Source organism: Canis lupus, chromosome 1, assembly GCF_048164855.1.
Source record: "Canis lupus baileyi chromosome 1, mCanLup2.hap1, whole genome shotgun sequence".
In the NCBI taxonomy this organism is placed as follows: Eukaryota; Metazoa; Chordata; class Mammalia; order Carnivora; family Canidae; genus Canis; species Canis lupus.
The window spans coordinates 65,698,355-65,724,998 of record NC_132838.1 but is presented as its reverse complement, the minus strand read 5'-3'; the positions used below and the strand labels follow the sequence as shown (position 1 = coordinate 65,724,998).

At 45.2% G+C, this 26,644-nt stretch overlaps 1 protein-coding gene across 7 annotated transcripts in view; it reads right to left on the bottom strand.

Moving 5' to 3' along the window:
* Nucleotides 1-1,035: 1,035 nt before the first annotated feature.
* The window catches only part of NCOA7 (nuclear receptor coactivator 7), a 154,479-nt gene continuing 128,870 nt past the window's right edge, over nt 1,036-26,644 (bottom strand). For 6 of the 7 annotated variants that reach the window (XM_072833062.1, XM_072833082.1, XM_072833056.1 and 3 more), the window contains 6 exons: nt 22,053-22,200; nt 14,030-14,155; nt 12,344-12,496; nt 4,041-4,136; nt 3,525-3,598; nt 1,036-3,155 (listed from right to left, as the gene is read on the bottom strand). In XM_072833062.1, coding sequence (XP_072689163.1) covers nt 3,020-3,155; nt 3,525-3,598; nt 4,041-4,136; nt 12,344-12,496; nt 14,030-14,155; nt 22,053-22,200 — 733 coding nt within the window. In that variant the 3' untranslated portion in view covers nt 1,036-3,019. Of the gene's footprint in view, nt 3,156-3,524; nt 3,599-4,040; nt 4,137-12,343; nt 12,497-14,029; nt 14,156-15,385; nt 15,523-22,052; nt 22,201-26,644 lie in introns of those variants that run through there. The other variant, XM_072833108.1, reaches the window with a different exon arrangement.

Here is a 26,644-nt window from a genome sequence, read left to right as displayed (position 1 = left end):
GGAAGGCAGTAAGACTAGATTTTGGTGTGAATTGTGAAGTCTCATTTTCTCAGTAAAGACAATTCTGTTAGGGGATCACTATGGATAATGGTCATAGACAAGGATGTGGGAGCAGAGGATGTAATGTTCCGAGTTTAGGGTTTTCTCTGAATGAGAAAAAGTATGTGACCCAATTGGGCAGAAGGAAGTGGTCAGAAGCACTTCTGATATTTGCATTAAGGGTGAGTTTAACTGACCTAGAATTTCTGGAACTACCTTTCGTTTAGACCTCCTTACCTCTCTTTATCTGATTATGTTGGTAAAAATACATTAGGCATCCTAAAGAGAACATGAATCTTAGCTTCCCTTTCTTGTTTAAGAAACTCTCAATGCCCTTCTCAAAAGGAAAGTAGTTCTTTTACTAGTCTTATTTTACATGCCTTTAAAAGTTAGGAACTAATTAAGGAAAAGAACATCAAATGAAGGGCAATACTACTCACACTCATCAAGGCGCCCCTGGTGACTTGCCGCACAGGAATATATCTCAATCATTTTTAACAGTGTCTAGTGTGACATTAGTAGGTTGCCCTCTCCTATCCTAGTGTTTTGATGTGGACTCAGGAACTGAGAAATTGAGAAGCAAGGAAGACAGTTTGCGGTCTTCATCTTTAGGGCCTAGAACATAGGATGCCTGAGATCAAACAAACAAACAAACAACTGACGAGAGTGTAAGATCCCTCATGGATATTAGGAAGTAGGTCGAGAGATGTTAAAATGAGTAGGTCACTATTCAAAGAACAGCTAGAAGGATTAAGAACAGAGAAACTGGTAGGCAGAGCGGAGAGTTGCCTCTAATAACTTATTGGAGTTTTCCAGAACCAATGAGAGAATAAGAGGGTGGCTACTGGGAACAAAAAGGGACTTTCCAAGGCACCAATAAAAACACAAACACTGGACCTTGTTTAATGTTGGATATTTCATCATCTTCTCACACAAGGAGAACCTCTAGCATCAAATAAATTCCTGTAGAATGAATCCTCGGGAAAGAAAATCACACCGGATGCATAAATTCCTTTATTGAAAATATTGGGCTAGCACTGCATTACATATACTCAATATCCATAAATGAAGGGCCACACATTTCTGATTGGACAATACTGTTTTAAATAGAGAACACAGCATCTGGATATGCTCTCACAAGTATAGTATCATGGACTAAACTAGGTAGGAGTGAACTATATATGCGGAGTGACCATTTTGTTCGTTAACAGCATATGGTTGCAGATGGCATAAATGGTAAACTTGATCATCATGAGACAGTCCCGGTATCTCACACCAATACATCATTTAACGAGCAGATTAAGGTTAAGCTGTCAATATGTTGTTGTTAATCAAGAGTTCTCAATAGGAGAGCTTGCCTGAAAGCACACCCAGGCTACACATTTAAGATTCCACAGAATTCATTTCAACTTGCATGGAATGTGAGTAGAGTAAAATAACTGCTGATTTGACAGGAGGCCACTTGGCAATTTGTTCTCTTTCGTAGATGGTTCGAAAATAACAGAATAATCTAAAGGAAATACTCTGGCAGCTTCGGGCTAACATTCTAAAGACTTTCATTTTTTAAATGCAGGTATATAAATACTACTTATTATTGATTTTTCCCTCCAAAGGTCACTGGGGATGTAATTTATGACAGACCACTTCTCAGCTTTGGCTATTATTTGAAAACTTTCTCCTTCGGCAGTCTTTGGCTTTCATAAAAGTTTGGCGATCAGTAGTATCGTTTGATTTTGAACAAGGCTTTACTGTCATTTTAACAAGGAATATTTTATGATACGAAAATGGGTTGGTGTTAAAAATAGGTTTTACTTTTTTATCCCAATTTTGGTACGAAAGCACTTGTTTGCATTGCCTTTTCTCAAGAGTCCAGAAACCAAGACAGTCGGGCTAATTTGACATTTTTCATTTGACATAAAATATGCAGAAATTAAAATATCCAGTCTCTTTTAAAAGAGACCTGTTCATTAATTTAAGAAGTTGGGGGAAAGTATGCACAAAACAATATGAAACTAAAGTTTCTGTTATTAACTCACATGATTTTATGAGAAACAAAACATTTTCCTTTCAAAAGCAGGGTTTGTTCCAAGTCTAGATTCAGAAAGGTATCCATTTCTGTAAGGATCAACTCATGACTGTGAGAAATGGCTGCTTCTTCACAAATTATGTTCAGAGTAAGTAAAAATGTACCTCCTGAATAACTAAATAGAAAGCTGGCCTACAATAGTCAAATCAATAAACATTGATAATGCGCTTTTAAAATTTCAGAATATTGCATATATGTGTGTATATATATATATATGCTCTTAAGACCTATCACCCTAAATAATCAGGGCAAAAAAAAATTCTATATAAAACTATATAAATCAAATAGGTTTGCTGCCAAAACATAGCACAAAATGTATACATTTCTTTATTTCAAGATTTGACACATGAAAAGAAAAAACTGCCAACACATTTTGGACAATACACTAGAAATAATAAATAAGACAATTAAAAAAAATCATATATTCCCTTTAAGTGCTGAGCACTTTCAATCTTTCTAAATGAGACTAAGCTTTTCCATGGCAAACAATAGTATGCTGTACATTTTGGTAATGAAAATTATGTTGATAAACACACAAGGCATGTATATATTTCCACAGTATCGTTTTTTTTCACAGTTACCAAAAATAAAAATTGCATTCAACTCATACATCTATAAATATTCTGATTCCTCACTGCATGGATTTGAAGGAAATGGGAGTATAAAGTCTTTCAACAATCCGGACTTCAACTCTCTGTCTTCGTTGTCTGCCCTCCACATGTCCCTTTCAGAATCCCTCTGCGGTGTGGCCATGCTCTGAGACGATGGCAGAAAGAAAGCAGTATGGTGGGATGAGGCAGTCAGGGCCCGGGGTGTGTCTTCCAGCCAGCTTTAGGAGGGCTGATGGAACCCAATCTTTTTAATGTGGTATTTTTAAGGCAGTCTGAGTGGGTTTCACTCGAATGTCCATACCTCGAGGTCCTGAACTATGAAGTCTTCCTTTTTGGAAAGGATATCATTATTGAAAGTGCTGCAAGAGTTGCTCCGTCCATGGTATAAATCAGCATCTAGCCATAAGCCAAATCGTCCCCTGGAAAGATCACAAATACAAAAAGGTGAAAACACTTCAATCTCACCTGGCACCCTTTTTGCCCTCCCTTGCCCCATCTTCTTTCCCTTATGCTACTGACAGACAAAAACCTCAACTTCTTAGAATACAAAGCATACATTTCCTTTATTCCATTTAAATGACCCATCTTTCCCAAAAAATAATGATAGTAGTCTCTCACTTAGACACATAAATAAATCATTTTATCTTTGACTCTTAGGGTCATGTATTATGCCATTGTCCTAATTAAGCACATGGCCCAGCTAAAATCACCCGACAATGTTTTGGTTACCTGGGTCCAAACAGACTCTCACAGGTCAGGCAGTAAATTAGTAATGACAAAAACCTTACCCTCCACCACCAAGTTCCAAAGAGCTTATGTCTCCATTGATAAAGTATGAGTTTTCTCCACTCCACTTGAAGACCTTAGGGTAGGAACACAAGAAAGAAAACAGACATTTCAATCTGGAGAATCAGCGAAGAGGGACTTATTAGGGTAGTACCTCTGTGTGGAAAGAAACTACCCATTGGCTGAGGAAGCTCCTGATTGCCAGACCTTTCCTATTCCAGGATGAGATCTTCAAAGGGGTTATGAAGTAGGAAAGACCTCTCGAGCACATGTTGGCTCTGACCTGCTATCCTCCCTTCCTTGACCCCAGAACATGCACAAGAGTGGTTCCCAAGGCCCAAGGAGGGACCCTAAAAGCAGTGTGCATGTTGTAGCCATAATGGGTTGACGCAGGCGAGAGCAAGACCAGATAAGGTTATGGGACAGCTGCTGCTCCAAAGACAATCCCCACCTCCAACCCCACCCATACCCCTGACACTGCAACAGTGGGAAGTTGGGTATTTCTCCCATTTAAGTACCTTGAAATTGGGGCTAAATGTGTATAGAAAAGTTTCTCCTGTGCCATAATAGTGGTCACTGAACTTGAAAGGATGAGTTGCATATGCTCCAAAAATCTGTCAAAAGAAAACAGAAACATTATCTTCTTTCAAACCAATCCTCCCAAAGAACGGCTTTCCGAAATATTCTAACACAATTCTGTTTGGAGGTATCATTAACCCTCTTTCAGCAAAGACCATTACTAAATTAGAGCTCTCACACTGAAAAGACTACCAACAAACAGATAAATAAAATATCTCTATTTCTAACTGGAACTCAAGTGGCTTCGAGAACTTATTTGTCAAAGGCCAGCAATTGTTCCAATTTTAAAACATTCCGAAATCCACTATGGAGTCAAATTTCCTTTAGTGAATACAGATGACATACTGGGAACATTAAAAAACAAGATGCACACGGAAGTAAGTGGTTACAAGAACAAAATCATGTGTCTTATGTGTTTTATAAGTGGATTCATGGCCAGACATTTCCCCAGAGAAAATAAATTTTTGTCTTTCAATTTGTAAAAATGAGTTCTCAATATGCTTATTAAAACTGTATCCTGGGACACCCGGGGAGGGGGGGGGCTCAGCGGTTGGGCTTCTGCCTTTGGCTCAGGGCGTGGTACCAGGGTCCGGGATCGAGTCCCGCATCCGGCTCCCTGCGAGGAGCCTGCCTCTCCCTCTGCCTGTGTTTCTGCGCCTCTCTGCATCTCTCATGAATAAATAAAACCTTTAAAAATAAATAAATAAAACTGTATCCTTAACATGACTGATCCAATCTCTTTAGCTTGAAATGGCCTTTAAGAAGAAAATAAGAATCCCTTAATACTATATGGGCTTTAAGGGTGACTTAGGTGTATTTGAACCAATGATCTATTTTTTCCTCACTGTCTTAGCTTCCTCTCTCTGCTCAGATCCTGATCAGTGTGCCTGCAAGGGTAAGAGCTGGCAAGAGTGAACATATATATCTTGAAAACATCCCTAAGTGATTCTGGTGTACCTCCTTCAAAACCCAATGGAGAAACATCGCTTTAAATGGAGATTATCTGAAAAATGTCTTATAACTTTTGAAAATTATTTTAATTGGATTATAATCATTGTGGAATCTTCTTCACCAATACACTTAGTTCCTGGCAACCTGAAATACTAAAAATTAGGTAGTAGAAGTCTAGAAACTCTTTTTAACGAATGTTCTTAATACTTCCTGCTACTAAACCTTTCTCTAGAGCTGCTAAGGACAAACAAAAACAAAACTGTAGCAACAATCCATTTTCCTTCTTCTGGTGATCTTTCCATAAAAGAACTAAAATACAACTGAGACAGGCATCCACTTTTAAAAGCATGTGCTTAAAATACGACAAGAAGGGCAATGGCCATAGGTGGAGCAATGGCCATAAGTGGAGAAAAGTGGGTTCTTTTCTGATCAATGAATAGGAAAAGCCACCTTACTCTCTCACCCTCTCAGGATTCTAAATACATTCTTTCTTAGTGAAAATCTTAGCAATCAGAAATCTATTTAAGTATTAGGGGTTGGATGATAATAAGGAATTATTGTTAATTTTGTTATATACAGAACATTGTGGTTATATTTAAAAAGTCCACTTTCTCTTTTCTATTAATTTATTTAGAAAGAAATTTTATGATACATATATAGTGAAATTGTTGAGTCTCTACCATTACAAATGTAATATATTTGCCATTAACAGAACAAAAGAATCCACAGGGAAAAAAAGTTAAGACAAATAGTAGTAGTAAAAAGGTTAATATGACAAAACCTATAAATGTATATTTGCTCTCCTCTCTCCTCTCGGCTTCTTTAGTAGACAAAAATTACATAAAGTAGTAATCTTTTTATTTTAAAAATGTATTTAAATTCAATTTGATTAACATATAGTGTGTTACTAGTTTCAGAAATAAGATTTAGTGATTCACCAGTTGCATAAAACACCCAATGCTCATTCTATTAAGTGCCCTCCTTAATGCACAATTTATTATTGGGTTTTTAATATATATCAATGTAATATGTATGACAATATCACTGCAAAAAAATGGGAAAATGTAATTGAGCAATATTAAAGTAACATTTCTGTGCCTCACTGGAATTAAGTTAGTATAAATCTATCACAATTGCCTGATGATTGCTCTATTTTCCACAATGCCTTGTGGTATAAATTACTGCAGTCTAATTGACTGAAATTGGGCCAGTTTATGAAGTTTACCCTAACTCCAGGAAGGCTTCCTTAGTGGTCTCTTTTCCTGGTCCTCTCTGGTAAACTAGATGGTCCTCAGTTTAGCTTGTTGTCTTCATGCAGTTACCAGCCTCCTCTTAATTGTTTCTCACCAAACTTTCGTCAGTTTCTAGAGTACCCTTTGGCTTGAACTTCTCCATACTCTTCGAAATAAAGCCAGTTCCTTCAGGGTAGCTTCAGAGTTCTATGTCTTTTGTTTTGTTTTGTTTTTTTGTTTTTTGTTTTTTCTAGATATTTATAAGAGTTTTAAAAACTATTTGTTGAGATACAATTGATACATGTTTCAGAGGTACAATATTACAATCTGACATCTGTATTCATTACAAAGTGATCATCTCCAGAAGTCTAGTTACCCCCCATCAACCATACATTTGACTCCTTCTGCCGACCTTGCACACGCCCTACCTCCCCTTCCCTTTAACCATCACTCTGTTCTTTGTGTCTGAGTTTTTGCTTTTGGGGTTTTTTTTTTCTATTTTTAGATTTTTTTCTCCATTTTTTGAGATGATTCATTATGAATTTTTTTTTTTTATGATAGTCACACAGAGAGAGAAAGAGAGGCAGACATAGGCAGAGGGAGAAGCAGGCTCCATGCACCGGGATCCTGACGTGGGATTCGATCCTGGGTCTCCAGGATCGCGCCCTGGGCCAAAGGCAGGCGCCAAACTGCTGTGCCACCCAGGGATCCTCATTATGATTTTTAATCTTCACTTTGTTAATGTGGCAATAACGTTGATTGATTGGCAGATGTTGAACCCCTCTTGCATCCCTGTAATAAACCCCGTTTGATCATGGTGTATGATTCTTTTAATGTATGTTGAATTTGGTTTGCTATTATTTTGAGGATTTTTACAACTATGTTCATTAATGATACTGGCCTGTAATTTTCTTTTTTCTCTTTGTCTGTTGTTGGATTATCAGGGTAATGCTGGCCTCATTAAATGAGTTTGGAAGTGTTCCATCCTCTTTAATCTTTTGATAGAATTTGAGAATGATAGGTATTAAATCTTCTTTGAATGTTTGATAAAATTCACCAGTGCAGCCATCTTGTCCTGGCCTTTGGTTTGTTGGGAAGTTTTTGATTACTGATTCAGTCTCCTTACTAATATCAATCTGTTTATATTTTCTATTTCTTCATGATGCAGTCTTAGAAGATTATATGTTTCCAGGAATTTGTCCATTTTTTCTAGGTTGTTCAATTTCTTGCATACAACTGTTCATAGTAGTCTCTTACGATCTTTGTATTTCTTTGGTATCATTTGTTAACTTCTCTTTCATTTCTGATTTTAATTGGGCCCTCTTTCTTTCTGGTGAATCTAGCTAAATGTTTGTGAAATGTTTCATCTTTCCAGAGTCAGATCTTAGTTTCAATGATCTTTTCTATTTTAAAAAAAATTTCTATTTCATTTATTTCCTGTCTAGTCTTTAGTATTTCATTCCTTCTACTAACTTTGGGCTTGTTTGTTCTTTTTTTTCTCTAGTTTCTTTAGGTATCAAGTCAGATTGTTGAGATTTTTCTTGTTTCTTCAGACAGGCCGATACTGTTATGCACTTCTCTTTTAGAACTGCTTTTGCTGCACCCCATAGATTCTAGTATGCTGTACTTCTATTAACATTTGTCTCTATGTGCTTTTAAAAATTCTTTCTTGATTTTTTTCAATGACCTATTGGTAGTTCAATGGCTGATTTCTAGCTTCATACCACTGTGGATAGAGAAGATGCTTAATACAATTTTAGTCTTACTAAATTTACTGAGACTTGTTTTGTGGCCTAACATGTGATCTTTCCTGGAAAGTGTTCTGTGTACACTTGAGTAGAATGTATATTTTACTGCTTTTGGATAGAATATTCTGTTTCTGTCTATTAAGTCCATCTGGTCTAATGTGTCATTTAAGGTCAATGTTTCCTTATTGATTCTCTGTCGGATGATCTATCCATTGATATGACAGAGTGTTAAAGTCATCTACTATTATTCTATTACTATCAATTTCTCCATTTAGGTCAGTTAATATTTGCTTTATATATTTTGGGGCTCCTATGCTGGGTGGATTTGTGTTTATAATTGTTATATCATTTTGTTGGATTGACCCTTTTATCATATGTAATGCCTTTTTATGTCTTTATAACAATCTTTATTTTGTTTGAGTCAAGCTATGCCAGTTTTGTTTTGTTTCATTTTCATTTGCATGAAATATATTTCTTCATCCCTTTACTTTCAGTTTGTATGTGTCCCTGCTTTTGAAGTGAGTCTTTATTAGGCAGATACATGTGGGACTTTTTTTTCAAATCCTCTTGGCCACTCTATATTTTTTTTGATTGGACAGTTTAGTCCATTTACATTTAAAGTGATTATTAATAGGTATGTACTTATTGCCATTTTGTTAATGGTTTTCTGGTTGTTGTAATACATCTTCCCCTCCTCTCTTCCCTTGTTGTTTGACGGCATTCTTTAGTGTTCAGATTCCCTTTTTCATTTTCTTTTGTGTATTTATTCTGAGTTTTTACTTTGTGGCTACCCTGAGGTTAACATAAAGCATCATTCATATATATATCAGTCTATTGTAAGCTGAACATATTCCAAACCTTACATTTTTATCCCTTCGGTTTTTATATTTTTGATGTCACAATTTATAGCTTTTTATTTCATATGTCTCTTAACTAATTATGATAGATTCAATTAACTTTACTTCTTTTATCTTTTAACTTCATACTTGGTTTTATAAGTACTGCCGGGTCTGAAAGTGGCCAGAGCCAGGCTGCCTGTCACATCTGGTGGGGCAAAGGCTGGGACAAACCCTTCCATGGACAGGGGCTAGGCCAGGGCAAGTTCACCCACTGTGTCTGGCAGGACAGGGGTTGTGGTAGATAAGTACAGGCCGGGGGAGCATATGCAAGGGATCTGATGGGAGCCACAATGGACAAGTGGATGACCACAGAGCTGTGCCAGCCTGAGTGCGTGGTCTGGCAGCGTAAAGGCCAAGTTGGACAAGTACTAGGTTGGCCTGGTGTGGTGGGACCACAAGGGAACATGGAGTGAGCTTGCGGCACTAGCTAGGGAAACTGAGAGCACCAAAAATGGCACCCACTAGCACCAGGCTAGCAAGGAAGTAGTATTAAAAAAAAAAAAAAGGGCACCCTCCAGTGTCTCTATTCCCAGACAGATCTCTATCAGCCCCCCTGCCCCTCTGGTATACTCTCTAAAACTAGTCAACAAATCTCCCTCACATGCAGCCCAGGGGCTTCTCAAGCTACTGCCCGCATATTGAAACTCAGGGCAAGTGAGTCTGTGTGTGAGCCCTTCAACAGTGGAATTTCCCCTTCCTACAGCCCTCATGGTTTCCAGAAATTAGCCTCAGGTTTTCAAAGATAGTTGTTTGGTGGCTTGCCTTTCTGGTACAGGTCCCATGGGCTGGCATGACTAATGTGGGATTTGAACTCTTCACTTCTCAGAGAGGAGCTGCACGTTCTGTGATCTCTCTTCCTCTTGTGGGTCGCCGGGGGGGTGGGGTGGAGTCCTGTCAAGACAAGACTTTTTTGCCTTTCCTACTCATCTTGATGTGGCTTTGTCTTTTTTTTTTTTTTTTTGTCCTGTGTTATAGAAGATCTGTTCTGTTAGTCTTCAGGTCTTTTTCAGAGAACTATTCTACAGTTCTAATACTGGTGTGTCCAGGAGAGGAGGTTAGAAGAGCTCTAGATCCTGTCATCTACCTCTTCTCCTAGAGCTGGGAGCCAGGGGCTCTGCTGTAGAGCTGGGAGGCTGGACAGTGGCCTGCTTCCCTCAGAGGAACACTTTTATTTCATGAGGAGAGTGGCGGGCAGGGGAAATAGCCACTGGTCTGGTCCTGCCTCACCTGGCATGGAACTTCTGCCCTAAGAGCTATGGCAAGGGCTTTAGATACTCCCTTATTCTACTTTTCCTAAGGTAGAGCGTCTCCCCTATGAATAGAGGCTGGGTAGAAGGAAATGATCCCCTACCTCTAAACCATACTGGCTTGGGATTTAGCCTCTGAAACACAGAGCTTGGGTAGGCGATAAGGAGTTCTGGGGACTTGCCCATCGAGGGTATATCACAGCCCTTGCATGGAAACTGAGGGGGAGTGGGAGCCTCATCTTCTTGTCCACACATGTCTAGTGCAGAACTTGTTAGTCTCAACTGGGGGTTGGAGGGAAGGAAGCAGGTTGTGCTTCAGGTGCCACAGAATCTCACTGTTACTCCTGAGATTTATTAGATTTTCTTAAATAAATGTTTTTTCACTTGCTCTATGCCCTTAGGACAATTTCTAGAGACTTTAAGTGACTGTTGTTTTTATAATTTCAACCAGTTATGGTTGTTTCACTGATGACTAATTCCCCAGAGCTCCTTACTGCTGCCATTCTGTATACATAATTCTTTTATACTATGATTTTATATAATATATTCCCAGATAAATTTACAGGTGTTGTTCTATCATGTTCTCAAACACAGCAAAGCCACATTCTTGCCTTGGGGGTAAGTAGGGTGTGGAGAGCAGAGTTAGTATCCAGGTGTTTTCAAACAACACAAATGCCTCCAGGGTACCAGATTCAGTAAGACTACACCTCCTCACAAATAGTATAGACTTCCAGGATAGGCCTCATTTACATACCTGCTGACGGGAAGCCTGGTGAAATTGTGCTGCCTCCCTGTTCTGTGCTGCCAACACATTCCCCAGCAAGCTTGATAGCTTTTGGTAAATTAGTATAACTAAACTATACTTATGGTGTGGGTTTGTGTGTGGTCTAAAACCATCTACCCATACCTCATCTAAAACATAACATCCAACTTCTCAAAGATTCCATTAAATCTCTAAGTAATTCGTTTTAAACCTTCGTTATTATTATTTAATTTTTAACTTGACCGTATCCACTTGGATCATGATTAAATAATGTCATCAATCAAGAAATAATAATAGAAATAATGATAATAGTTAAACTACTCCCCATAATTCTTTATCTATAAAAATACAGCAATAAAGTCCCAGGAAAGATCACAGTTGAGAAAGACAGTGGCTTCAGTAGCACATTTCTCTGCTAATTTCTCCCAAGACAAATTATGATAACAAAGATCTATTTCCCTAAAATGACCACAATGATATAGCTTCACAGCAAGCTCCTCAATGCTTAATAGTGCCCCACATATAACAGGCACTCATACATTTTCTGAACATATGAGTAAATGAAAGGCTACTGAACAACAGAACCTGCTTCAATGCCAGAAAGAGAAAAGAATGACATCAACATCTTAAAAATGTAAAGGAATTTCTTCTTGATAGTAACACAGACCAAACTGAAATGAAAAAGAGCAGACATGAAAGATGTCTTCCTTTTGTGGAGCAAAAGCCTGACTGGGTAGTATATGAAAGAAACCTGCACAGATTTCACTCACACCCCGAGCTGACTGACAGAAGTACTAGTAAGAGTACGTGGGGGTCATATCTAGAATTCACCACTGCCTCCAAGACCAACTATGAGCAGTGGTATAGAGCATTACTTGCTATTTCTTAGCAACTGGGTGGTTGGGGTACAATACCACACCACAGCCCTGACTGGCTCTCCATCTGACCAACCATGCAGGCAAGGTTTGTGGGCACGACTTCAGCTACCTAGGAAGAGTTCTGGTGTGGCCCTGGAACTTCTTTCTGAACTATCTCCCAATCCAGACTTGACTTTTGTCCAACTTTTCCAGCTTTAGGTTGTAGGATATCACTATTGCTTCCTATCGTATGGTGAGCACAGGAAAAAAATTCCTATATGTGACTGTATTTGGAAATACGCTCCATTTTCTTCTAGAGATGCATTCCAAAGTATGTAGGGGTGAAATAATATAAAGTACACTGGGATTTCCTTCCAAATACTTCAGCAAGGAAAAACCAACAAAGACTGATGAAGCGTATGTGGCAAAATCCTGCGAATTGTAAAATCTGGATAATGGAGAGTTCTTATACTAGTCTCTCTACTAGTATATAAGTTTGAAAATCTTCATCAAAAAGTGTTTTCTGTGAGAGGAACAAGCCTCACCTGATTATCCATATCTTTGATGACCAACAGGACAGGACTGTCTAGCGACGCTGACTTCCGATAGAGAGTTTTCAAACTGGTCCCATGCTCTAATGTGCTATATGCGAGTCTCCACGGATATCCTTGTACCCTTGCTGGAAGGCGTCGGGCCAGCTGCAAATCCAAAGATGGAGATGTAAATATACAGTTCGCCCACAAATGTCATAAGCTTATAGCACAAAACAAGTACCGGAGGCTCAACCTCAAAATCACTCTTACTCACATGCTGCTCCCCTTTACTCTGGCAAATATTTCTAACGATAAACCAAGAAAGAGAAGGGAAAAACCGCTGCCTGACGGTGCTGCTTTGGCAGGGATGCCAACCCAGAGCATACATTCCCGCTCAGGGACTTGAACGAGGGGTCACTATGCAACTATACATCTGAAGATCCAGCACGTAGCTTGATATGAATTAGACACATGCTCTCCCTTTTACATTTCAACCTGACCTTCACCAAAGAGTCCATGGTTCTTCAGTTGTTCATTCTAAATGCTCAATAAGCTCAGTATTGACAACTGCAGCTTCCCACAGAAGTGAGAACACGAAAACACAGGGGTTTTATGCTAGTAGTCAAAGGTAGTTTGTCTTCATCTTGCCTGAATCTCTCACCTACATTAACATTTAGCTTACACTTGGCTGCCATAAACACCATTAATGCATAGCTCTTCAAAAATATTAACAAAGGAAGCTATGAAGTCTTCAGAATGGTTAAGACCAGTTCTGATATCAGCATGTACCACATTTCTGTAACTGCTTGGTCAAGTCTCTTGGCTTTCCTGGGCCTTCAGAGACTCATCCGCAAATTGAGGGAGTTGAACTTGTTAAGGTCTCTGAAATTCAGGTTTCTAAGTTGACTAGTGGGAGAAATGCAAGAGATTCCTTACTAAAGTTTAAATACAACACATCATAGTATTTCATAAAATTAAAATAACAGATTTTCAGAAAATATAAAGAAAGGAAATCACAAATAAAGGAAAAATTACTCCTGGTGGTTGGTAGTTTTCATAAAGTGAGTAAAGTGTATAAAAGAGAAGTATAACTTTTATTGAGTCCAATAAGTTAAAACCATTGGAACTCTGTAATCATTTCAAGGATAAATCTGGATCCTTTTTTTTAACTGTTAGGAATATGCGTTAGGAGGACTATGGTAGGACAAGTGAAAAATTGTGCAGAAGACAAGAACAGCTTTCCATTCAGATTTAAGAAATGGAGATAGTTTCTGGCCAAGTCCCCAAACTCCCAAGAAGGTGACGAGGAATGCTAATGTAACCTCTAAGAAGAGGAGAAAGGACACTGGTGTTGGTTAGGCTGCTGGTCTTCCTTTAAAACCTGGCTCTTGGGGGCCCTGGGTGGCTCAGCGGTTGAGCGTCCACCTTTGGCTCAGGGTGTGATCCTGGGGTCCTGGGATCGAGTCCCACATTGGGCTCCCTGCAGGGAGTCTGCTTCTCTCTTTGCCTGTGTCTCTGCCTCTCTCTGTGTCTCTCATGAATAAATAAAATATTTTAAAAATAAAAAATAAATTAAAAAAAATAAAACCCAGCTCTTCCTCCACCCTCTGTGAGAAGAGTCCGTGCAGTCAATGGATGGGATAAGCTTTTTCAAGGCCTGGAAAACCCCTATCCCACATCCCCCGGGGGAGAACCCACCTGCTCGATATGCATGTTCTCCAGGAGTGCGCTGTGGGGCTGCAGGATCGGCAGGGCCACCTCGTCGTCATCTTCATAGTAACTGCAGGTGCTCTTTCTGCGCTTTGCCTCCTCGACGGTGATGATCTGAAATGGAGAAGACAAGCCCCCCAAAACCTGATTATATTTGCTTTTCCTTCACTTACTAAAAGCGACCTTGAGTACACTATTGCCTGTAACAGGTGGAGTTTTAGCAGTAGGACGTAAACTGAACCACGACCTTGGGAAAAAAGGGCTGATTTCCTCTACAATTTCTGAACAAATGAGGAATTTAACACAGTACGACTGAGGCACTTAATATGTACAAATTAAAGTCACAGGTTTTCCACTTTTACTCCTGCTGCTGGTGCTGAGTGTGAATTATTATGCATAACTCCACAGGTGACTCATACCCTTGAAAAGCCCTAAATTATTCTCGTTTGAGAATAATTTGAATTGCTAAGGGATTAATCAGCAATTATTCTGTAAGACTTCTATACATGGGGATATATTGGGAGGATAAGGATAGTTTTTTTAATCAAGACTCCTGATGTCTTCTCTCAAGGCTACGGCAGGGCACGTAGCAACAAACCCCGATAGAAATGAAAAAATGGTTGCACCAGAAGCAACAATACAAAGAAACACAAAGCTTTAGTCTAAATTACAATTAGGGCACAATTCTTCATGTATGACTCAAACTATCGAAATAACCCTTCCTTCAAAACTGAGAAACATGATTTTGCATATGTTTCATGGTAACTGTGCTTATGAACAACCCAAGTCAATTTCAACTTAAAAATCTATTTTTCGTCCCTCCTGACACCTGGATAAATCGCTAAATGATTTGAAACTGAATGATACCGTGACTAATTCAGCAAACTGCCCGGATGGTAGTATCAGCGACTTTCGCATTATAGAGAAAAACACATTTACATCTAGTAAAAGCTGCCAGGTAAACCGACCACTCAATTTCCAACATGGTACATATACTACCTGCCACCGCGTGAGCCAGGTAAGAAAATGAACTAATACATTTTACTATCTTCTCATGGGAGATTCATATAAAACCTTGTCAAAGAATCACAAGTGCAGCATCCTGAGTGTGTCAAGCAAAGCGCACGTTTTTAGTGAGCTCTACATTCAACACAGGTGCGCACAGGGCTGTGGAATGATGAAAACCAGAAGATGGACCCTTTCTCACCCCGAAGAGAAGGCTGGACCGCATCACATCCATCTCCCAAGCAAACGGAATACCTGCTCGGCGGGCCGGGCAGCCCACCCTTCGGGGCCAGCGGCGGGGGGCCCCCCCCCTCCCCCGGCTCCCAGGGAACCTCGTACCTGCACAAAGGGCTCGTGGGCCGGCCCCGCGCAGTAGAGAATCCGAACGTCCAGGGGCAACCTTCGGGCCCGCATCGTGCCGGGGGTGCCGGGGGTGCCGGGGGTGGGGGGCACGTCGGCTTGCTCTCTAACGAGGAAGGCCTTCCTCCTCTCCGTGCACCCCGGCCCAGCTGTTGGCGCTGAAGCTAGCTGCCTGCACGGGTGAGTTTCTGTTTCCCCAGGAGAGGGCTCAGCACTTCTACGGGAGGGAACACGCCCAAATTAGCCTTTCCAGCCAACCCGCGCTTCGCGGCCCGCAGAGCTGGAGGCTGTAAAATGACACTTTCACCTTTGAAATGGCAGTTCCCCGACTGCCACAAAGCTCCTTGGGTTCGGGGCTTTGTTTTGGTTTGGGGTTTTCCTCTTTCCTTCTGCTCCTCTTCCTGACTGTCCCCTGGCTCAGCCAGCTCCTGGGCCCCGGATCCTGGGGGCGGCTGCTCGGGACCAGCCCCGGGCAAGGCCCGAGACACACTGTGGGGCAGAACCACTCGGACTCTGTGCCCCGGAGACCGCCTTCCCCTCAGTACGGGACACCTGACAGCAGCTAGCCTTCCCGGGGGGCCTCCGCGCGGCCGGCAAGCGCCGGGGACTTTGCCAGACGTGGGGACGCAAAGCGGTCCACAGTCTCTAGTGGGTGAGAACACAGCAGAGAGACGCTTATTTTTATTTTTAAAGATTTGTTTATCTTAGAGAGAGAGAGAGAGAGCGCATGATCGGGAGGGGCAGAGAGAGGGGGAGAGAGCCCCAGGGTCTGTCTCACACCCTGAGCTGAAACCAAGCGTCCAATGCTTAACGCACCGCACCACGCAGGTGCCCTGAGAGGCGTTTATTAATAAATGGTGCCACTCACGTGGGCCACCCAGAGAGTCTGGAGAGGCGATCGGGCTTCAGTCTGAGAGCAGAGGGCGGGGTGTGGGGAGATGTCCAGGTGGAGGCACAGGAGGAAAACAGAGCTGAGTTCCAGGTTCACTATGGCTTGAGAATAGAAAGCAAGTAGAGATGAAGCTGGGGAGGGACAGAAGTGGAGAAAATAAAGATGCCACTAAGAAGGTTAGAGCTTATTCTAGGGGCCACTTTTTTCCAGAACCTTGGCTGTTCTTCAAAATCATCTAGGAAATTTTAAAAACATGGATTCTGACATTCCTCTCCCAGACCTACTGAATTAATGTCTCTAGTAGGAAAGGTCTAGGATTGTTTAAAAATCACCAAGTGGTGGTTCTGATGATTGGCTAGGTGAGTAGTGATTACTGCAGGCAATGGGGGGCTACTGAGCGTCTAAGTGTGGGTGTATATGATCGTGTGTTATTTAAGCAAGTTAAATAGCACAGAACATATATGAGGGCTTTAAATATGATGAAAGAAACATGAGAAATCATTAAACAGTGCAGGAAAAAATTACTATTAAAAGTATCGCCTATCATGTACCAATAAATAAACTACAGATTGAGTGGAGTTTAAGTTGATACTATTGGGCTACCCATACCTAAAAACACTACAGGGGGAAAAAAATTAAATAAAAAATTAAATAAAAAATTAAATTAAATTAAAAGACAAATAGCCAACTAGGAAAAAAAATCTCTCAAAACCACAGGAGGCGTCACTGGATGGCTCAGGGGGTTAGGCGTCCAACTCTTGATTTCAGCTCCTCATGATCTCAGGGTCATGAGACTGAACCCCACGTCGGGCTCCATGCTCAGCACAGAGTCCGCTTGTCCCTCTCCCTCCTCCTGCTTGTTCTCTTTTTCTATCTCTAAAATAAATAAATGGATAAAATCTTCAAAAAAATATAGATGAATCAGTACTATCTCTTAATCATAAAGCTCACAGTGTGATGAAACTAGTAAGATTCCATTAGGAAAATGGGCAAAGGAAATGAGTGGGAATCACAAAGAAATAGCACAAATATACACACTATATACATCCATACATACTTTTTTTCATTCTATCCTCAACCAAGGAAATAAAAATTAAAATATATCTCGGCTCCCAAATTAGGAAAATTTTTTGGAAAGGAATAATAGTAATAATACTTTCTGCTGTCATAAACGCAGGAAGAGGGGCATTCCTCACATTGCTGGCAAGGTAAGTTGTCATATATCAAAAAACAGAAGCCTTAAACTGTTGATACCCTTATATCAACTAATGGTCACTTCTAGGAAACTAAGGGAATAATAAAAGTTGCAGATCATCTCATCCTTGTGAGAAACTTGAACCAACACAACGATTCCTAAAGTGGGGAGTTAAGTAAATTATAATTGAGATTTTAATTATTATGCGACCATTAAAATGAGGCTTAAAAATCTTTAGGTGATCTAATTCTCACAAGATGTTAGGTGAGAAAAGCCGGATACAAACCCTATACATAAACCATGAATGCGTTTTACAAGAATAAAATGCAAGACTCTCTATCCCTCAACCCCTAGAAACCATCCTAAAATAAAAGAAAAAAAGGAAAAAAAAAAAAAAAAAAAGGAATTGAATAAAATGCAGAAAAGCTCTAAGTGTGGTCACACGGTATTTTTAAATGTTCTGCATTGTACTTTTCTGGAGTTTCCAAATTTCCTACAATAAGCAGGTGTTACTTATATAGAATTAGGACATAAAGCTTATTTAAAGAGTCTACATATGGGAGAACGGCCTGGGGGCTGGGGCGGGACTGGAGGTGCCCTTGAGAGTCCAAGCGAAGGGTCCAGACAGGCTGACTGGGGCATGTCTGGTGGAGGGAGGCGGAGGTCCTTGCACCCTGTGCGCGGTCACCAGGGAGAAGACTCTGACTGGATATGATGAAGGAAGAGAACCCAGGGTGGTACCTGGGTTCCTAGCTTGGGACACAGGTAATCAAGGTGGGAATATGTGAGAAGCGGCAAGTCTGAGGGCTGACGGCGAGACGAATTGCTTTGAACTTGCTGGGGATCAGGCACCTGCCGGCATTGGGGGAGCGAAGGTGCCTCTCCCCACCTGTAAAGGAGTAGCAAGGCCATTAGGGTGGGTGGCGGTGCTTTAAGGGGCCACTAGTAGCGGAGCTGCTCCTGCACGGGGGTGGGGGGGGGGGGTTGAAGAGGGGGGATTGAGGCTAGCAGTCTGGTACGCGCTGCACTTTTGGACTCCTTGCCATGTGGCAAGGAAACAGCGATGAGTGGCCACCCTCAGCAGTTAGCAGCACCAGCACGCGGAGCTTGCACAGGCCGGCTAGTTCCTCCCTCCTTCTGTAGCCCTTCTTGGCTCTTCCTCTGCCGCTGCAGGTCTAGGAATGTGCCCTCGTTCTGCCCGGCGGCTCAGTCCTGGAGGGCCTGGGGCCCAGTGCCTGGATACACAGCGTTCTCTCCCCCAGTACCTCGTTAGCTCCTTTGCCCCGGGTGCTGAGGTGAGGCCCGAGCTCCTACTGGGGTCAAGACCTGAGCTTCCAGGGTGGGTGGGGTTGGCGGGGAGAGGCACAGGAGCCCTGGAGGAGGGCTGCTCCGGTGCAGGCGCGCAGGCCTCAGGAGGTGCTCCGGCGCAGGTGTGCAGGCCCCAGGAGGTGCACCGGCGCAGGTGTGCAGGCCTCAGGAGGTGCTCGGGCGCAGGTGTGCGGGCCTCAGGAGGTGCTCGGGCGCAGGCGTGCAGGCCCCAGGAGGTGCTGCGGCACAGGTGCGCAGGCCCCAGGAGGTGCTCCGGCGCAGGTGTGCAGGCCCCAGGAGATGCTGCGGCACAGGTGCGCAGACCCCAGGAGGTGCACCGGCGCAGGTGTGCAGGCCTCAGGAGGTGCTCGGGCACAGGTGCGCAGGCCCCAGGAGATGCTGCGGCACAGGTGCGCAGGCCCCAGGAGGTGCACCGGCGCAGGTGTGCAGGCCTCAGGAGGTGCTCGGGCGCAAGTGTGCAGGGGCCGCGGTGCCACCTGCCCCTCCTCCCCGCAGCGCCGCACTTGGGAGCAGGCGCTGGTCCCGGGCAGCCCTTCCCTGGCCCGGCGTCCCCTGTGCCCGTGGCTCCGGGCGCCTCGGGCCGGGCCGAGGTGGGGGCGGCACTCGGGGTGCGGGTGCCTGGGCGGGAACGCCTCCCCCAGCACGTCGGCCGCAAGGACCTGGCAGCGGCGGGCGAGCGGCTCGGGCTGGACGGCAGCGGCCCGGGGAGCGGGCGCCCACGGCCCCCCAGGACGATGACCCGGGTGGCGGGGCCGAGCAGAGGCAGGAAAGACCAGACCCGCCGGACGAGCCCCGGGAGGAGGCGCCCCGCGGCCCTGCAGGGTTTCGAGCCCAGGGAGGCTGGCCCCCGGCGCCTGCGATGAGCGAGGGTGACGCGCCCGCCCCGCCGCCCTGAGTCCATCCTTCTGGAACACCCTGCAGCGCCGGGTCCTCCGGTGGGGGCGCTCGCACTCGCCCCTCCCTGTCGCCCGCCCCCCGGGGTCCCCTCCCCGCGCCCGCTCCCGGCGGGTCGCCCAGCACCTAGTTCCCGCGTGTCCCCTTCCGCGTGGAAGGCCTGCGGGGGAGGTGTCCCCCCCCCTCCCGCGGCTCCCTAGAGCCCCTCCAGGCCGCCTGCACCTGCCTCTCCGTCCTGCCCCCCGCAGCCGCTCCTCCAGGCCGCCTGCACCTGCCTCTCCGTCCTGCCCCCCCCCAGCCACTCCTCCAGGCCGCCTGCACCTGCCTCTCCGTCCTGCCCCCCCCGCCAGCAGCTCCTCCAGGCCGCCTGCACCTGCCTCTCCGTCCTGCACCCCCCCAGCCACTCCTCCAGGCCGCCTGCACCTGCCTCTCCATCCTGCCCCCCCCCAGCCACTCCTCCAGGCCGCCTGCACCTGCCTCTCCGTCCTGCCCCCCCCCGCCAGCGGCTCCTCCAGGCCGCCTGCACCTGCCTCTCCGTCCTGCCCCCCGCAGCCGCTCCTCCAGGCTGCCTGCACCTGCCTCTCCGTCCTGCCCCCCCCGCCAGCGGCTCCTCCAGGCCGCCTGCACCTGCCTCTCCGTCCTGCCCCCCCCCAGCCACTCCTCCAGGCCGCCTGCACCTGCCTCTCCGTCCTGCCCCCCCCGGCCGCTCCTCCAGGCCGCCTGCACCTGCCTCTCCGTCCTGCCCCCCCACCCCCCTCCCCTGCAGAAGGCTGTCCACATTTCACAGGGAAGCTCCCCCAGGGCTGCACCACGGCCAGCTGCTCTCTACACCCCCAGAGCCAGCCCGCCCCCCCGCCCCAGGCTCAGGGCTCGGCCCGCAGCCACGCCCCCCCCACCCGCCCCCCAGCACCTAACGGGAGCTGCTCGCCCACCCCTGCCCCTTACTCCCCCCCACTCGTCCTCCTAGAGCATAGTTCTGGCCTTGCTGCCCAGTGAGATGCTCCATGGGAGCCCTGGCCCCCAGCTGGGTTCCCGCCAGGCATCATGGGGGGGGGGGCATTCTCCTCCCTTGGCCTCTGACCCGGGACTCCCCTCAGCCTGCCTCCCCCTGCCCACGGCTCCTTGGCGCCCACTGCCCCGGTCACGCAGGGGTCCCTACCCGCCCCCGGCCTCTCCCAGGACAACCTCACGCAGGCTCTCCGCTAGGCCTTTGCTCACCACTTCCCCAGGCGCACCTGCAGCTCCTTCCCAGGGGTGATTCCCGCTGGGTCTCAGGCAGGCCCCAGGGCCTCGGGTTTAGGTGAAGACAGGACGCGCAGCATCTTCTACCAACCCTACCCCATGCCCTGCTCCCACCCCAGCGGGGTCACGCTCGGCCCCCCAGGGCCCACTCCCAAGACCGAGCCCTCCATCCCCACATTTCCCTTCCTTTCCACATATCCCTCAGAAAATCCTGTATGTTCCGCTTCTAGTTATCTTTCAAAAGCACCCAGTTTCCTCCCCACCGCTGCCAGGCTTCTAGAAACCATGGTCTTTCCACAGTCCCCAGCCGAGCGCCTCCACTGGCTCCCCAGCCCCCGGTGGTCCCACTCGGCCGGGGCGTCTGCCAGCGAGGGGGAGGCCTCTGAAAGGCCCGAGCCAGCGCACTCCCGCAGAGCCCCTGCCTTCGGGGGACGCCAGGCCTGGGGGGCCCCTGCCATGCGCCCTTGCTCCCAGTCCCTGCTTGGCTCTGCGGAACTCCTGTTGGTTTCCCTAACGCCCCACACCCTCTATTCCTCCGCCCGGGGTCACCTTTCCTCTCTGGCCACATGCGTGCCACGTCCCGCTCCACCCCAACTGCCCAAACTCGCCCCCCTGCTCTCGGTTGTGGGGCCCGCTCCTCGGGGGCCCAGCCACACGCTCCCGTGGCACCTGGCACCCCACCCGCGCCGGCGGTTCTCGCATCATCCTGCAGCGACCCCGCGGTCAATTCTGCTTCTCCCCCCCTGAGCCCGCCCCACGGGAAGGGCTTGGTCAGGGCTCGGAAAAATCATGAGGGGCTTTGCAGGCCGCGCGAAGGAGCCTGAACTTCCTCCTGTACCTAAAGGGGACACAGTAGCAGTTTTAAAAAGGAAAAGTGTGATGACCCAGCAGCGATGGCATTTCTCGGACACCAATCACCAGCTCAGAGGAATAAAGTCATTCCCCCTCCCCACCCCACCCCTATAACTTCAAAAGTGCACAGGAAATCTAACTTCTGGCGAGCCAAGAGGTTCTCGGTATCCGGGCCCGTGAAGACTATGACTACACACTGCGACCTTAGGACCACGACGGTCTAGCCCCTCTTGGGTGCTCACCTCCCAGCTCTTGGTGGTCGGCTCACTGAAGAAGTTGTCGATCATGTTCAGCTCTTCCTTTTCCACCACCACAAAGCCTTGCTCTTTGGCATCTTTCCCGTAGACGTCAGGAGACCACTGAACAAAGAACGTGTACAAGTGATCCACCCTGAAAAACACGTTCGTCATAGGAGTTAACACCAAATCCACTTTCCTGGCAGGCCCGGACTGGGACTCGGGTGCTCACAACCATCTTTTTCCGGCTTGGCAAACGCATCTTACTAATTGGGCAACTGCCCACCGTGAAGATGGTCTCTGCTTGTGCGTTCCAAGTTTGGAAAAAAAAGGTCAAAAAGTGAAAGCAGAAGTCCACGGACACTGAGAACCTGTCTTTCAACCTGAGGAAAAGATCAAGAGATGGGACGTAACACTGAAAAACCATGAAGTCTTTCCACCAAATATTTGCTCCTCGCTGGGTCGTTTATTGGGCACTTGTATTCGATGGGGGGAAAAACCTGCCCTGAACCTTTAGCTGGAAAAGATAAAACACCAGTGAGTTTTTATGTAGTTGAAGCCCTTTTAGAATTTTAGCCAAACACCCTCAATAACTACAAAGTCAGTGATTCTAGTTGTCGTTTCAATATTAGAAAGAGACCTAATTCGGGCAGCCCGGGGGGCTCAGCGGTTTAGAGCCTCCTTCAGCTTAAGGCCTGATCCTGGAGACCCGGGATCGAGTCCCCCGTCGGGCTCCCTGCATGGAGCCTGCTTCTCCCTCTGCCTGTGTCTCTGCCTCTGTGTCTCTCTCATGAATAAATAAATAAAATCTTAGAAAGAGAGAGAGAGAGAGAGAAAGAGGAAGGAAGGAAGGAAGGAAGGAAGGAAGGAAGGAAGGAAGGAAGGAAGGAAGGAAGGAAGGAAGGAAGGGGAAAGAGAGAGACCTACTTTTATGGACCTGGGAATGTGGTTTGCTTCCTACTTCTCTGCTCCCTCACACATACTGAACACCCCAAGGTACTGCAGCATCTCTCCAGACAGACCTCAGCCACAGAGAGATGGCTAAATGGCTAATTTCCAAGCAGAGAAGATCATTGCTAATTCTAAAGAGTTAAAACTGTGTAAAAATGATTTAGCAACATCACCATAGCTTGAAGGTCTGTATTCCCCCCCAAATCCATCCATTGAACCCCTACCCCAAATGTGATGGTATTTAGTTAGACGCAGGGCTCTGGGAAGTGCTTAGGTCGTGCGCCCGCATTACGGGGCTGAGTGCCCTTAGGAGAGGATCCCTTTTCCCCAGGGGACACGGGAAAGGGCAGCCGTCTAGGACCAGGCAGGGGGCCTTCGCCAGCCCCGTCTGCCAGCATCTTGTTCTCGGACTTCCCAGCCTTGAGAAGGGTCAAGAATACATTCCTGTGGCTCAGAGGCCACGCGGGCTGCAGCATCCTCCTAGAGCAGCACGGGCAGATCCCAAAGAAACAGAACGGAAACCTAAGAGGGACGTCCCCCGACCATCCCGGAATCCCCTGGACCAAGCGTGGACCAAGCGGGCCGTAGGTTTCTATGTTCCCAGCTGCTCTTGCTCACACGACGCGATCTTCTCCTCATCGTCACCGGGGCTAAGATGTCATTGCTTGTGACAGTCTGACATCAGATCACCTACATGGGCCGCGTTGTGCTTTGCACTGGTTCTTAGTGGCTAATGTCGTGAAAGTAATAAATCGTGAATGGCCTGAGCTCCCGAGCCCTGGGGGTATTTAGCTTGTTCCCCATTCTTCAGTCCTGTTACAGTGAAACATCCTCGGGCTCTGTGCCTCTCACCACCTTTTGAATTATTTCCTTGAGATCAGTTCCCCAGAAAAGGGATCGCTGGGCCAAAGGGCATGATTTTACAGCTTGTGACTCACGCTGCCAGGTCGCTGTTGAAAGGCTTTATTCATTTACTGGGCCACCCAGCACCGCAGTTTGCACTGCAGTTTAACACTTTTGCTGAGTTTAACACATTTACTTTTTTTTTTTTTTTTTTTTTTTAAGATTTTAATGTGTATCTAAAAGTTTGACCTGACTCACTCGGTATTTCTTTTGAGTGTTCGTGTGCTGGGCCATTTTCAAGTTTTCTTCCTGCTAGAGCTTTTCTTTCATAAACGGGCTCTTTGTGACTATGGAGTCAGTGTTTTCCTTTCCAGTTTGTGGGAACTTTTAGAGAATGTAAGCATTAGCCACTGTCAAATGTATTTCAAAACTGCTGTTTCCCTTTTCATATTAATCCTATCTTTCCTTTCATGATACAGGATTATCAATTTTCATGTACTTTAGGAGTGTATTTCCCTTGAGAACTACTCCTACTCCTTCAAAACAGGGAGAGTTGGCATCCAAGATAAGGTGTGTATCAGTGTGTATGACTTGCTACCATTTCTATTAAAAAAAAACACAACAAATATAGATATAATTGTACACACATGTGATGGCTAATGTTATATGACCATAACTTAGCCAGGTTTTGGTCAAACACTAGTCTAGGTGTTGCTGTGAAAGTGTTTTTTTTTAGATGTGATTAACATTTAAATCAGGAGACTTTCAGTAAAGCAGATTATCCTCTAGCATGCAGGTGGGCCTCGTGCAATCAGTTGAAGGCCTTACTAGAAAAAAACTGAAGTCTTCTGGGTAGGAAGGAACTGTGTCTCTAGATAGTGTTCAGACCTGGGACTACCTTATCACATTCTCCCTGGCAGATTTCAGGCTGGCCGACTCCCAAAACCATGGGAGCCAAATTCCTTACAGCAAATCTTTCTCTCTACGTATCCTTGTACATACATATCCTTTTGGTTCTGTTTCTCTGGAGATCCTTGACTAATACACTGGACTATTCTGAAAGAATAGAATAGAAAGAAATAGAGAATTTCTATTTGGCTGGACAGTGTTCGCGTTCAAAAAGAAATAGAAATTTCTTTTATTATAAAAGGAAAACTTTTTATAAGAAATCGATCAAGGGGGACCCCTGGGTTGCTCAGCGGTTTGGCGCCTGCCTACAGCCCAGGGTGTGATCCTGGAGTCCCGGGATTGAGTCCCACATAGGGCTCCCTGCATGGAGCCTGCTTCTCCCTCTGCCTGTGTCTCTGCCTCTCTCTGTCTCTCTCATGAATAAAAGAAAAGAAAAGAAAAGAAAAGAAAAGAAAAGAAAAGAAAAGAAAAGAAAAGAAAAGAAACCAATCAAAATGGTTTACCCCCAGTGAATGGAATGGAAGAATGACATATTTTGCATCATGTATATCTTTAGGTTATTTTCGTTTTTGGAGTACGCAGGACACTTTTGTGATTCAACTTTTAAAATTATATTTTAAAAAGCAAATAATGAGAAGTTTCCTCTCACCCACATCCCTGTCCACCAAATCCTGTGCCCATTCTTCTCCCTTACAGGTGACCACTTTATTCATTTCCTGTATATTTTTGTAGTGCTATACAGATACAAATAAGTATATATACATATTCTTTTTGTCTTCCATTTCTACAAAAAGTAGTACTATTCTCTCTCTTGCTTTCTTCATTCGACGACATATCCTAGATATCTTTCCATATTAGTATACAAATGGTTTCCTCATTCTTTCTTTATAGCTACACAGTACTTTGCGATTTACCAAAGCTATGTCATCATCCTCTATCGATGGACAGCTTGATTTGTTTCCAGATTCTGCAGTCACGAATGACGCTGTGATGAATAACTTTGTATGTGAGTCACTTCACGTGTATACAGATATCGTTGTAGGATATATTTCCAGAAGTGGGACTGAGTTGTCAGAGGAGCAATTCCCTTAAATTCTGCTATATAAAAACTATGCTGACCTTTTTAGGGATGATATCATTGTTTGTCTTCCTATCAGTAATATATGTATACACACACACACACCCTCTTTTGAATCTTTCAAGTATTTTTACCATGTAGTATAAAATTCCCCATTAAAAATTAACTAAGGAGAAACTAATCACCACTCCAGGGAGGTTGATAAGTATACAATTCTAACCCTTTCCATTTTCTAACACTTAAAATGGAGTCCATCTTAACTGTACTTTGTTTCTTGTTTTTTTTTTAAAGATTTTCTTTATTTATTCATCAGAGACACAGAGAGAGAGGCAGAGACACAGGCAGAGGGAGAAGCAGGCTCCATGCAGGGAGCCTGATGTGGGACTCGAACCCAGAACTCCGGGATCACACCCTGGACCCAAGGCAGGTGCTAAACCGCTGAGCCATGGAGAATTAAATATGCTTCACTCTCACTGATTGGAAAAGAAGCCGTTTACTATGTGCATATCCCCCACATTGGATAAACTGACTTCCTGACTACCTGCTGGCTAGCTTACCTGTGAGAAAAAGAGCCCGCCCTTGACACCGGGAGCTCGGGGCGCTCGTCCCTGACACCCGCTCCCAGCTGGGCCCCGGTATTCTCCTGCGGATCATAAGCAATTTCACAGAACACCAGCACTGGACAAGACGGCTCAGTGACTACAATGAATCGTGACAACAAGACCGCTCTGAGGCCTCATATCTGAACACAAACAAAAACGCAAACACTGTCCAGCCAAAAAATGACCAAACGTCCCTCCAATTTGGCTACTATGAA